At 35.0% G+C, this 14,715-nt stretch overlaps 1 protein-coding gene across 1 annotated transcript in view; it reads left to right on the top strand.

Moving 5' to 3' along the window:
- Positions 1 to 4,835, top strand: part of ave (sterile alpha motif domain-containing protein aveugle) — a 69,319-nt gene extending 64,484 nt beyond the window's left edge. Inside the window, exon 6 of the mRNA XM_090381456.1 lies at positions 4,729 to 4,835. Coding sequence (XP_090237582.1) covers positions 4,729 to 4,763 — 35 coding nt within the window. The 3' untranslated portion in view covers positions 4,764 to 4,835. The remainder of the gene's footprint in view (positions 1 to 4,728) is intronic.
- The last annotated feature ends 9,880 nt before the right edge of the window (positions 4,836 to 14,715 follow it).

Below are 14,715 nucleotides of genomic sequence, written 5' to 3'. Positions count from 1 at the left end.
GAACTGACCTTATGTCAAAGGATATTTTGGATGAACTTCTTGTGGTGCTAAAAAGTAATCTGGCAAATTTTCTTGCAAATGGATGAATCTGTGGATATTAGTTCTTCAACTCATGGTTCTTGTGAAGTATGCAGAGAAAGCAAAGCATTCTGGAGGAATTTCTCTTTTGCAATGCCCTATCAGCTACCACCACTTGAAAATATCTTTAATATGGGTTTTTTCCAAGAAACATGACCTGGACTGTTTAGCTGTGTGCACTGATGGAGCTCTATCTATTACTGGAAGTTTTATGGGATTTGTTACTTGCATTAAAGCAGAAACCCCCAAAATTGTAATTCTGTAAAAAAAAAAAACTTCTCTGTGCCAGACATGTTTGCTGCTAGGAGAATGGTAATCTGTTGTTTGGCCTTTTTTCTGCCACTACATTTTTTTCTTTTAAATGCAAGTCCCATAGCAATTTAAAAAAGAGTGCGGTTTCATCAGCACTGAAGATGTCATTGTAGTTGTATGTCAGCAAAACATTTTTTAAACAATTTTCCATCCATTCCTTTGTAGTGTCAATGTCCCCAGCTACCATGCACTTTTTTGAAAAACAGGCCATGATTAACCTTAAATTGCTGGAACCATTCATATGAACTTTTAAATTCTTCAATATCCATTCGTTGCGCAAATGATTCAGCCTTAGCTTTTAAAAGATTACCATTTATGGGAATGTTTTTTGCACACATCATCATTAGCCATTCCAAAAGAACCTTTTCAAGATCTGGATACTTTGCCTTTTGTGCTCAAATCCTACTCAGATTCGAGTAGGATTCAAGCCGATCTTCATTTCATTACTCCGCTGTGGGGAAAAGCGCGTGGGAAATCTTAACAAATGATTTCCCATGCTCTATTTTGTAATTCCCAAAAATTATTTCTTATCTTTAAATTCAAATATACTTACAAGCTTTGGCTGTGCCAACAAAAAAAAAAAAAAAAAAAAAAGTTTCACTTCTCCTGTAAGTATTGATGCAGCTGAGCTTTGAACTTTCCAAACTCACTGCCTTAACTTATTTCATTAATTAGAAACTAATTGCCTAATGGATTATCCCAGGGGCTCACATCTGGTATGGGCTTGGCAAATCCAGGGTCCTGAGCTGGATATCATCATTCTTCTCCTTGTTGGTGATTCCTCTCTACTTCTGACTCTCTTTCTCTCTCCCAGGGTAATGCGGGATTTTTTTTTTTTTTTTTTTGTCCAGTGCAGCATAAGCCTCAGGCTTCCTTGCACCATAAGGCTAATAATAATAATAACACAGTGAACCCATGCGTTGAACCCATTTCCCAGTTTCAGATAATAGTAATGTCTTACATGATCACAAAGAGGTTGAGGGGACTATCTCATGCAGGTAAGCAGTAGCAAGGCTTAATGACATAGACTATACATAAACAACAAAAGTGTACAAAGAAAGATGAAACATCTGTAAGTTGTAACTAATATGATTTTGAAAGTCAATTTTGTATTTGAAAATAAATTTTAATAGAAATGTCAAACTTCTACTACATCAAACTTCTATCATTTTTACAGGAATGAAATATGTACACACATTTGATTCTTGTAATAAATATTTATATTTTAATATCTTAATTTTAGGACTTGATTTAGATTTTTTGTAAGTAGCATTAATGGTTTAGGTGGAGTTCAGTGTACCATCTTTGTTTCTGATTATGAACTAGTTTTTTCTGTGGTGTTATCTACGATAACACCACAGAACACCTTTCAAGCATATATCACTTGTTTTCAGAATTGTGTGATGCCAAAGTGAAAGATATTATATTTATTGGTCCCCAAGTAAAGCAGACATTGGCTTCAGAAGACTTAGAAGACAAAATGACTGGCAGTTGTTTCTCCTTGTAGTTTTCTTCATGCTTTTAAGAGCAAAAATTACAGAGGACTTGTTGATGAGTTGATTGAAAATTATGGAAGAATGATATGCAGAACGTCAATGAAGGTCCATTACTTGCACTTTCATCTGGAATTTTTCAGACCAAATTTGGGTAATGTCAATGGAGGAGAGATACTAAGGAAGATAGGATGAAACTGTGAGTGACAATGGCTGGTTCAAGTGTAATGGCTGATTACACTTACCGCAAAAGACAAACACATTAAAATTATTTGCATTTTTAAGGAAATTTTTTATTTTTGATTAACTGAAGAAGATTTTTACTTTTTAGTTTGAATTCTTTTAGCTTGTTGTTTACTTGCAGCAAAGATGAATATTCTATACACTAAAGCTAAATATTGTTAATAAATTTATATAGTATTATTTGAATATTTACTTTTCTTTCATTTCTGGACAAACCATTGACCTTATGCAAAAATAAGGTCATTTTCAGAATTAATATAACCAAAGTCATAAACATCAAGAAGTGCAGATAAATAGAAATTTTGAAAATTTCCCATATAAGACCCCTGTTATAGAAGGCCCAAAGTAGTAAGGATATTATTAAAAGAGGATTTGAGTTCTTGGTGGGAATAGGTTGTTCTGGTAATTTCATTAATTTGTGTGCTGAAAAGGGAGGGTGGTTGTATGTCTTCCTGTGAAAGTAGATGAATATTTAGTGAAAGAAGTACTAAAAGGAAAGGCTTTGAAAAAAAGGCACTGAAACAGTTTCAATTAAATCATGCCTCTGAAGTAAAAAAACAGATTTTGAACCATTTGTGTATATTGGCAGGGGAAATGTTTTAACTGGACTGGTAGAACAGTAGCAGCCCCTGACAACAACTCTATTTAAAGAAGAGGTTAGAAGTGGTGAAGAAAATCCCATATGAACACATTTCAAAGTTACCAAATTGAGAAGTACAGCAGACTTTCGATTTACTGGGATCTGATTAACCGGGACAGTTCAACTCCAAATTAAAAAAAAAAAAAAATCAACCAGAAATCATAAAATTAAAGTAATAACTAGAATAGGCATAAGCAGATGTTTTGCAAGTGGTAAATAAGCGACAAGAAGCAGCGTTATAAGTCGTCAGTGGGAGATTAGTGTACTTATTATCTTGCAAACCCCCCCCCCCACTGTCTTCACACCCGCCACTCGAATAAAAAAAAAAAAAAAAGGAACAAATGTTTAGTTTGTTTTAGTATGTCGTCTATTGTTGTGTTCCGTTGCACCGCAAAAAGACATTGTTTTGTTATTTATGTCAGATTTTTTTTTATAGTAAATAATTTTTTTTTTTTGTTTAGAAATTGCAAAAATGATGGGTGAACGCAAAAGAGTTGCGCTTTCAGTTAAACAAAAACTTGAAATTATTCAAAAGTTTGAGTAATTTCAAGTTTTTTGAATAAGTTCAAAAGTTTAACTGTATCGAAAAACATTTTTCAATACAGTTAATCTCAGACTTAAGCAAATTTGGATTTATGTAAATTTTTTTTTTATTATTTTAAAATTTAAAACAAAAAAAAAAAAATAAGTAATCAATAACGACGATCATGGCATGCACAAATTGCACAACTGAGATATGGAGTAACAAGCAAAAAAATAGGAAAGAAGAGAAGATTTTTACAATTTATTTATGGTTTTTTTTTTTTTTATATGACTGAAGATTTCATACTTCACCATAATAACTTAAAAGCCAACAGAATTCCATCTATTGGTATCATTGCAAATGCAATAAGATCGAGTTTACTACCTGTTTATAATAGACTGTGCTAACAGAAAAGCCCAATAAAATGGGAAGTGTAAATTGTTTTTGTTTTTTGTTGACCTCCAGAAATGTGCTTTAGTAAAATATGTGCTCGTGCGTGGTGATAATAGTGAGTTTTTGCCTTAACCCTGTGAAGTTGTCCTGGAATGTATCTCTTACGTATGTCAGGGACTTCTGTATTTTTGGATTAATCGTGAAATCGATTATCCGGGATTTGTTTTTTTACCATCTATCCCGGAAAATCGAGAGTCTACTGTATAACAAGCAGTCATTACCGAGTAGCACAGTTTGAATCACTACTGAGTAGTAGAGTTCGAATCATGTCCAAATTCAGTTCTGCACCAAAAGAAGTTATGAAAAAACAAATTAATGAACTCAAGAAAAAGAAATTGATATTTTAACAATTCCTCATAGGCAGTCTTGAGTATGAAAGAATATCCAGCCAGGGGGAAAAAAAAAACAAAAACATATTTTATATCTCCTCTTTCTACTGAAACTTTGGAAATGCTCTTGCCAGCCAGGCCTGGATGGCAGGGTTACTGTTATAAACAAAACATTTTTGATCTAACATTTATGAAGAGGGCAGAATCTGCAAGAATATCTTTTTTGAAGCTGTCATAATCAGTTGATGTCTAACAAACAGTGCAGATAAGGATCCACAGAGAGTAAAATCTTAATATTCGACAGCTAATGTTTGAAAACATATTTTACTGGTGAACAGCTCTGGCTATTTCTTAATATATAATATTAAGAGATATAAAATGTGTATGTTGTCTGTGAAATTTAATTTCAAATTCAAAGTCTGGATTTCAAAAAACCTTGTGCCTTCTTTCTACTTATCAGTTAACAAATCTCCAGCTTTTTAAAAGTTAAAATATGGTAGCTGTGTGTCATTCCCAACCACACAAGCTATTGTACCTTATTTTATGTTCGATTAAATTGTTTGTACATTGTTCTTCAGGTGATCAGCTTTCTGTAAGCATTAAAAACAGTTTTATAACTTGAAATAAAACATTTTATTATTGTATTCTTTTTTATAGTTACATCTGAATTCTCAACACTTGGTTCAAGTTGAAGATGGATCTATATCACTGGCCACACATATGAACAGTATACTTATACTGCCATCTACATATCATGGTGATATTTATCTATGAGATGTATATGCTGTTACACTTGTATGAAATGTCACAGAACATTTAGAGAAAAAAATGTTAGAACTATAATATTCAATATATTTTTCCAGTAATTTCTAAATAGGTGTGCAAGTAGTATGAGAAATCACTGTAATATCTCATTGCATTGTTTGTGTAATGAGATATAATTACAGTGTAATATAGCAATACCAATACATTCCTTCACAGTTGTTTAATGACATTTTCACATGAAATGTCCTTTTTTTATAATCCAGTTTGTGAAAGTTATTTCATGCTATTATAAAACTTATTTCAATATGTTATAAATGTAATTCAGCAATAAGGATATATATATATTTATTGGTCATTACTTCTCACATACTAATATAGTAAATCCTCATGTTAATGAACTTCGTAAATAATACAGTGTCCATTATTTTTGAACTATGCTTTTTTTCGCAATAAAACAACTTTCTAGGGAGCCAGGATTTTTACCAACACTTTCCATCAGTCTACTGATTGTGTCAGACATCAGTAGGAGTCGTCTGAACTTTCAACAAAAGATTACTTGAGAGCTCTTCAGATAAGTATACACTTTAGTCACAGTTTCCACTGCCCAGCAAAATTTCTATATTTTCTGTTCCACACAAAAAGTGCAGTAAAATGAACTTGCATAATAGTCTATCAGCTTTGGAGACTTTCTTTTGCATTCAGCCTGACCTCATCCCCGCATAGTCCATTAAATCAAAGCTCTACTGAATTTTCTTGTGCAAAAATTTTATCACCAAACTTCCTCAGTTTTCCCTTCATTACTTCCATTAACAGGCGCCTCCGTAGCCAGATGGGCAGGAGCAGCAGTGCGTAGCACACGCTTCTTGATTAGACCGGGGTTCGAGCCCATGACCACCAAATACGGAGGATGCAGAAAGGTCAGGGAATGACCACCGCATATCCCTGGAGCAATATGGCCTTAGTTGCTAATGCTCCTAAAAATCAAACAACAACAACTTCCATTAACACTGAAAAAGTGTGACAATCTTTTTTCAATAATAATTATTCAAAAAACCCATAAGAGTTTTTTAAAAATAACTGGTAACTTTGAATGCTTGTGGCCATCTTATCTTAAATCTTAATTGCATTAGTCATTTGATGTTTAAATATCAACTAACATAATGATTTAAACTTCTGAGATATTCAGAGGTTTCTTATGTTTTTTAAGAAAGTGACTGTAACAATTTCTTGTGATGGCCTGTTGTGTGATTTCATCTCCTTAGGGTTTGTTAAAAATTTATACATAGTGCTAATGTCTTTTGTCTTCTTTAAATTTAATTTATACAGAAATCCCTGCTTGTGATGCATTCCTTAAATTATACATAATGCAAATGAGCATAGCATGAAATATATTTTTTCCAAATGAATAGTATTTAATGCTCTAAATGAATTTGGGATACATTCCAAATGAATCGAGTAAATTTATCTTTTTTGGAAATTTAATAAAAAAAATGCACTTATACATTAAATATTACATGTACACATTTAATTATAATATACATGAGTATCTCCACCAATTGTTCTAACCATGAATAGTGTCAACAAAAACCTGCATCCAATATTGATAAGTCTTTCATCTGTTTCAAAATACATAGTAGTATCTGCTTTTACCTTCAATGTTATTGCACTTCCTTGCATTTCTGAGATTGAAGTTTCATATACACTTTTTTTTCTTTATGTAAACAGTCTTAAAAATGATTTTTATAAAATGAATGAAATAACAAAGCAACACAGCCTGTTTTATACCATTAAAATAGTGGGCCAAAGATTTTCAGATGGACAACAAACTGATGCAAGTTCACAGCAAAATTTATGGTAAACTAATTTTTATATTTAAAAAAAAGTAATAATGATTGTGTTTCTGTAGAGATTTATATTTTTTATTTTTATAAAAAAATTCACAGTAAATTTTAAACAATTCCAAATAAACAACTTCAGGAATGGTGAAATTTTGAAGCAATAAAGCAAAAATTTGTTAAATATAGAGTTTATCAGCAGAAACATTATTGGATGAAGCAGCTTAATATGGAGCTGTCTGCATGTAAACTACATACAAGCAGGATAAAACTGCACTATAAAATTCTGCTATTTGGTAATAACTTTTAAATCAAGTAATATTTATGCAGCACCAACCTCTAAAAAAAAAAAAGAGAGCCACTATAGTTTAAATTTCAAATCATGCATAATTTGCATATCTCTTGAAGTTGTGAAATAAGTCATTTTCAGATAACTAAATATGTAGCTCTTCAGAGCTGATAAGTTTAATCGTGAATGTTCTTGTACTTGCCAGCCACACAAAATAAATAAAATGGCAGCAGGTTTATTAAAATTGTAATTTTAGAAATGCACACTTATACTGCATTGTGATAAGTTTTTGTTTTTAATGAAAATGGAAAGTAATATTACTTGCAGTGTAATTATAATTAAATCTCAACCACATTTCCAGTGAATATTCTTACCAATCTTCACTCTGAGAATCAATTTAAAGTAAGTGAAATTGAATTTAAGTTGAACTCTTGCTGAACACTGTTCGTACTGTTGACTTCACATTCAGTTGCGTTGATTGAGATGTTTACTTCTTGTTTGTTGTTCATACTGTTGACTTCACATTAAGTTGCATTGATTGAGATGTTTACTTCTTGTTTATAATTCAATTCTGTGTATGGTTATTTTGATACTTGTTAAGGTAATCCTGTGGGCAAGGAACAGCGAGGTTTACATTCGAGTTTAATTTTTTAGAAAAAAAGGTTTATACAGTGTAGTGTGTGTATTTCTCTAATTAAATAATAATGACAATAATAAAATGAGACATAAAAACATACAGGACAGAAAATGTAAAAACACAAAATAGATTAATAGTACCATTTGGAGGCTAGTCTGCCTTCTTCAAAAACTGTATGGTCTTTGAAAACCATCAGTATATTTAACTTCATTTTTTACAAATTTTCTGTATCCTGTTCATTTTTTTATTACTTATGTGTTATTTTATACTTTAGTATAATTTATATCCTGTAGTTATTTTATTTTAAAAATTTGATGTAATTTGATTTTATTCTGTGTAATTGGTGACTGCAAGAATATTGAATATTTTAAAAGGTGTGTGTGTGTGTGATTTGTAAGTGTGAGTAGGTATTCACACTCAGACTTACAAACTCACAAAGCATAACAACACCAAATGTTCTTGAATGTTGTATATTATATGAATATGCTATGAGAGCAACTGATTATTCCCATAGCTGTTGGAAGACAGAAATATTTATCATGGAAGATGATAAATTTTATATCTAAACAGTGACACATTGTAATTTTTATGTAGTGCTTACCTCACTACCCTACCTCAGATATATTTTCCCTGGCATCTTGGACACAGATAATTACTTTATATCAATAGCATTCTGAAACTTCCATATCAGAAAAGGGAGGACGGTATATATACAGGGTTGTGTCAGAAGTTGCCATGCTCTGTACATTTCCAGAAAGAGTTACTATACAGTTGCATACTTTTATAATTTGGAATAGCTAAATATCTTTACTCACTTTAATATTTGTAAATGAAAATAATTTCTTGTTTAAGTTTATTTATTTCAACTATATTAATAAAAGTATGCATTTGCATAGTCAGTGTTGTACAGCCAAGGGCGGGCCATCCCGAGGGTGCAAGGAGTGCACTGCACCAAGGCACCTGAAAACCTGAAACTTACATACATATATGAAGAAAATTTTAAAGGGGGTGCCAGATTTCAATTGGCACCCGGGCGCTACATACGCTAGGAACACCCCTATGTACAGCTTATCACATCTAACAATTATCCACACATCTACTTTCTCAAGTCTCCTCCCTCCCATGGCAGCAAGAGTGACTTCCACCTTAGAAAATGAAACCTGGATACTTAGAATATTAATGCATGTATTTGTTCTGAAACATATAGTTTGGGTTTTTCATACATGTTATGGTATGAATCCCTTGAACATGCCTTTCAGAGAACAATAAATAAAAGTGAAATGAATTTAATACTGTACATTCCTAAGTTTCTTAAACAAATACTGAAGTCATAATCATTGTGATTAGGTTTATAGATAAATTCACAGGTTAACTGTATGTATTAATATCTTAGTATTAATAATAGCAATTATGTAAGGAAGCAAGCATATACAGCATCAGCAAAAACCCAAAAAAAAAAACTGCCCATGCCATCTCTTCATCTTCTCTAAGAATTTGTCTACTATTTCCTTTAAATTTATTCAAGCTATTCACTTTAAAACTCCAAGTATAAGTTTGTTCCAAAAATCAGTTACTCTCTGTCAGAAAGTAAACGTTTGCACATCTGTCCTGTAACCTTCCTTTTTCAATTTTATATTCCTTTATTTGTGTTGTCTGAGAGAGTAAGTATGCTACCAGTATTTAGTTTACCCAAAGTCCTTAAATGCATCAGTCAGGTCTCCTCACAGGTGCCTAGCTTCCAAGTTCTGTAGCTTGCAGAGTCTTTCATGGTACAAATAGCTTTTTATGTCCTTAACTAATCTTGCTGCTCTTTTCTAACCTGTAACAGTTTCATATTCTTCTCAAAACGAGGCTTCCAGACCCATATTAAGCACTCAAGGTCTTTCCAGTATCTTTTTCATGTGGATAAAGAGTTTGAAAGAAAACCTAAAATTTCATGAAATAGTTAATTTAATATGAATGAAATCCAAATGAAACGGTTTGTAGACACAAACTACTAAAAATGTATCTTATACGCTGTATAAATCTTATAGGCCATATAACACTTATAAGTAGTATAGCCCTTAATTTGTAAAAAAGGCTGAACATCACTGATATAGTGACTTTTGCTTCACTTTGGTTTTAATGTAATTATGTTATCAGATTAATATTGAAAATCTGAAGAAATTTCCTCCTTTGCTATGTATACTGAGTCGGCTTAACAGTAGCAATACTTGCTTAATACCTCTTGGGGCTAACTCTGCCTGTAATAAAGCCTGTATACATCTTGGTGTAGACTCTGTGTTGCAGGATGTCCTGTTGAAGTGCTACTCATGCATTGCACAATGTGCTCAGTAATGCTTGCATGTTGTCAGGTGGAGTTGTAGCATTGAATGGCCTTTTCCAGGTCCCAAACATACAAAATTGGGTTGAGAACAAGGGAGCAGGATAGTCATGAGAGAACAGAGAATTTGTCACACTCCTCAAACCAGTTAGCAACCTGTTGGGCCTTGTGGTATTATGGCACACCTTGTTGATAGAGGCCAGAGTTGTCTGGGTACACTGTCATCATATAGAGGTTTACTTGGTCAGCAATGATAGAAAGGTAGGCATTCCCATCGAACCATTGATTACAGATCCAGAGCATGCCACAAAAGCAGGCTGAAAACTGTAAATACCACTGCCTCCAGCCTGCAAAACACAAAGCATGCATCCAGATCCATAGCCTCGTGTTGCTTTCCCCAAATGCAGGTATGACCATTAAAAAAAAAAAAAAAAAACCTTCCCATTTCACCCATATATCTGCTCCAAAAGTTTGTCCAGTTCTTCCTTGAATTTATATAAGCTATCAACTTCCACAACAACAAATGAAAGTTGGTTCCAGCAATCAACTGCCTGCTGGCTAAAGATAAATTTCTGCAAATATATTCTACAACTGTCTTTCCTCAATTTCAGTTGATGCTCCCTTGGGTACATAATTTGAGCAAGAGGAAGAATACCATCAGCATTGAGCCTGCCCAAACCATTCAAGGCCTTATACACCTCATCAGATGACCTTGCCAGTGCATAGTCTGCAGGCGTTGCAGTGAAGTCTGTTCCACCAATCTAAGGGCAAATTTCTGCACATCTATTCTACAGCTGTCTTTCCTCAATTTGAAACTGTGCCCTCTCAGGTTCTTAATCTGAGCAAGAAGAAGAATCCCATCAGCATTCAGCTTGCTCAACCTCTTCAAGGCCTTATACACCTCAATCAGATCACCTCGCAAGTGCCTACTCTCCAGGCACTGCAGTTTGCAGCACTTAAGCCTTTCTTGGTAAGAGCCTTTTGTTCTCCTCACCAATCTTGTTGCCCTTCTTTGTACTCGTTCTAGCAACTCTACATCCTTCCTAAAATGAGGCCTCCAGACCTGTACACGGTACTCTAGATGCGGCCTGACCATTGTCTTGTATAACGGGATAATCACCTTCCTCTCCCTGCTAGCAAAATTCCTATATATCATTAACAAGACTCCATGACCTGTCCTGGCAGCCCATCTGCACTGCTCAGCAAACTTCATATTTGACTGCAAAGTTACCCCCAGGTCTTTTTCACTTTCCACTTCCTTGAGTGTAGTACCACACAGTTGGTATGTTTCTATTCAGTTATTGCTACCCATATGCAGTACTTTGCATTTGTCAATGTTAAACTTCAGTTGTCACTTCTCAGCTCATTTGCCCAACTTATCTAGATCCAGTTGGAGTAGCTTACTGTCGTTAACAACCCTGCCAACCTTTGTATCATCTGCAATCTTGGACATTAAATCCGATATACCTTCATCAGTATCATTGATAAATAGTGAAAACAATAATGGGCCAAACACTGAACCCTGGAGAATTCCACTAATAGCATTTGTTGAAAAAGAGCAGTGTTCATTGATTACCACTCTCTGTCATCTCCCACTCAACCATCCCTTTATCTATTGTAGAAACTTACCCTTAATGTCATACCTCTCCAATTTCTACAGCAGTCTTCCATGTGCAACAGTATCAAAAGGTTTCCTGAAATCCAAGTATCAAAATTACTTTTGGCATTCAAAAATATAGACAAGGGCATCCAACTTATTGCCCTTCTCTGTACTTGTTCTAGCAACTCCAAATCCTTCCTAAAATGAGGCCTCCAGGCCTGTACACAGTACTCAAGGTGTGACCTGACCATTGCCTTATAAGGGGGTGTTATCCCTTAAAGGGATAATCACCCCCTTATCCCTACTAGAAAAATTCCTGTATGTCAATGACAAGACCCCATGACCTGCTCTGCCAGCCTGTGTGCACCACTCAGAAAACTTCATATCTGACTGTACAATTATCCCTAGGTCTTTTTCATTTCTCTGCTACCCAGATTGTAGTGCCACACAGTTGGTACATTTCTCTGTGGTTACTGCTACTCATATGCAGTAATTGCATTTTTTAAACTTAAATGATAAATATAGAAAATATCTATCATTGATAAATATAGAAAACAACAATGGGCCCAACACCAAACCCTGACGGTCTCCAGTAATAACTAATCACATTGGTCCACAAAGAGCAGTGTCCATTGATAAACATGTCTTCTTCCACTTTTTTTTTTTTTTTTTTTTTTTTTTTTTGGTAGTTGTTGGTGTGTCGGCTTCTTTGGCTATAATGCACCTCCCAAGGTTTTTGCAGTACTTTGATCCAAGCCTGAGGTGGGATTCGAACCCGCGACCTTTGGGTTGCTAGGCAGGCACTTTACCCACCTGGCTGGCCCGGTCGGCTTCTTCCACTTAACCACCCCTTTATCCTTGTAGCAATTTACCATTACTGCCATACTGCTCCAATTTGTACAGTAGTCTACCATGTGCAACACTATCCAAAGCTTTCCTGAAATCAAAGTACATGATATCAAAATTATTTTTTGCATTCAGTACCTTTGTGATCACATCGTAGTATCCAGTCAAATTTGTCAGACAAGACTCTCCCTTAACAAACGCATGCTTTGTCTGAAGTATAACTGTAGTCTTGTCTAAAAATAATGTTGCTGTGCTTCATTAACCAGTGAGTCCATTATTTTCCCCAGAACATAAGTTAAACTAACACTGCTCTAATTACCTTTGTCACCTTTCGATCCTTTGTGAATTGGGGAAACATTTGCACATCTCCAGTCTGTTGGGACCACCCTTGAGTCCAAGGATGCTCTCATAATTATGGCTAAGAGTTTGCTTACTTCCTCCTTTAATATAACTGGATAGATCCCATTCACCCCAGGTGCCTTTCTCATGTTCGACTTCAACAATTTCTCCTTCACTTTGCTCTTAGCTATTACAAAATCATTTAGCCCCCTGCCAGAGTCTGATAAGTTTCTGGCCTCCACTTCCCTACAGACCTCCTCATGTGTGAATGTAGATGCAAAATACTCATTCAGTCAGTCAGCTTTCTGAGCAGGATCATCAACATTCGAACTATTGATATGAAATGGACTAGCTTATATCCACCATAGGCTTCTGTGTCACCTGATAATTTGTATGCATCCCACGCATTTTTCTTCTCTACCATGAGTTTCATTAATTTATCTGACATCCATTAAGGCCTGAACCTTGAACAGTATTTCTTCGTTGGTATGAAAAGCCTGGTAGTCTCCAAGGTTTCCCTGAAGGCTTCCCATTTATAATTCACTGTTGGTAACATCATCAGTTGATCCCACTGTATAGAATTTAAAAACTGTCTGAGACCACTGTAGGCACCTTTATGAAACAGAAACCCTTCCCTTTACCCCTGATGGTAGTTATATTTTTAAGTAATCCCAGATCAATACATTGTGATTACTGCCACCCAGTGGTTCCTTTATCTTCAGATTCTGAATGCGTGAATAATCACTGCTGATAATCATCTCAAGAGTATTACATCCTCTAGTTGCCTATTAAACATGCTGCTGCTGTAGAAAACAATCATCCACAAAAATCTTAACAGTGTGCGAGTAATGTAATAAAGGAATGCTCTTACGAATGGAACAAAGGGGTGCTCTTACGAAGAAAGGCTTAAGTTTTGCAAATTACAGTGTCTGGAGACTAGGCACCAGTGAGGTGATCTGATAGAGGTGTATAAAGCTTTGAATGGTTTGAGCATGCTCGATGCTGATGGGATTCTTGCTCAGAATAATCACCTGAGAGGGCATAAATTCAAATTGAGGAAAGACAGATGTAGGATAGACGTGAGGAAATTTGCCTTTAGCCAGCGGGCGGTTGGTTGGTGGAACCGACTTCCAACCCTTTTCGTGGAAGTTGATAGCCTAAATAAGTTTAAGGCTCAGCTGGACAGGTATTTCGAATGAACAGAGGGGTGAAGTGAAAGTGGTTATTTTTTATTTATTTATTTATTTTTTTTTTTTTTTGGCTGATGCTGCATAAGCTTGCTTTCTTGCATCAAATGCCTCTACTAATGCTAACATAGTAAAATATATTTACTGGCCCACTCTTTCTCTGTATAGTTGTTTGTTGTAGTCATCAGTCATTAGACCTATAACACACTCCCACCCTCATTTTTGTTTCCCAGTGCTTATGTCACACCAAACTTACTCAAGATTGCACTGTTCACCAGTGTCAACTGGATTCACTGCCTTAAATTTTTAACTACCAGCATAATCCCTCATCCCTTCCTGTCCTGTCTGTAAACATTTTACTTCCCAAATTCCAATTCTGTATTTCTTATACTTTGCAACACCACGTCTGATATCCCAACAATATCACCTTTTGTGCCCTTAAAAGATATCTGCTTTACAACATCATAAATCTTTTGTCCTTGGCAGACATATCCTGGTCCTGCTCCACCTCTCCTTTTTGCACAAAATATTTTCCTTTTTACTGACAATAGAGTAGAACTAGTTCCTGTGGGACCAGTGCATTCTGCTTTGGGATTACCATTGTGTTGCCTGATGATCAAGTGCAAGCTGTGGCGTTGATGTGAGCAGCCGAGAGGTTGATTCTCCCCAATTTAAATCCTTTGAGGGCATCCACCCTGTTCTTCAAGCTCTCATAAAGGCCCATAACAATGCTGAGTTGGCACCTAACTTCCTTACACTGTGCACACACAAAGACATCCCCCCTTGGCAATATCATGTCCTGTTGTTGATAACTCCACAAACA

This window comes from Mastigoproctus giganteus, chromosome 9, assembly GCF_048544385.1.
Source record: "Mastigoproctus giganteus isolate SK-2022 chromosome 9, ASM4854438v1, whole genome shotgun sequence".
NCBI classification, from domain to species: domain Eukaryota; kingdom Metazoa; phylum Arthropoda; class Arachnida; order Uropygi; family Thelyphonidae; genus Mastigoproctus; species Mastigoproctus giganteus.
The sequence above is the reverse complement of the archived record's forward strand: the minus strand, read 5'-3'. Positions and strand labels throughout refer to the sequence as shown.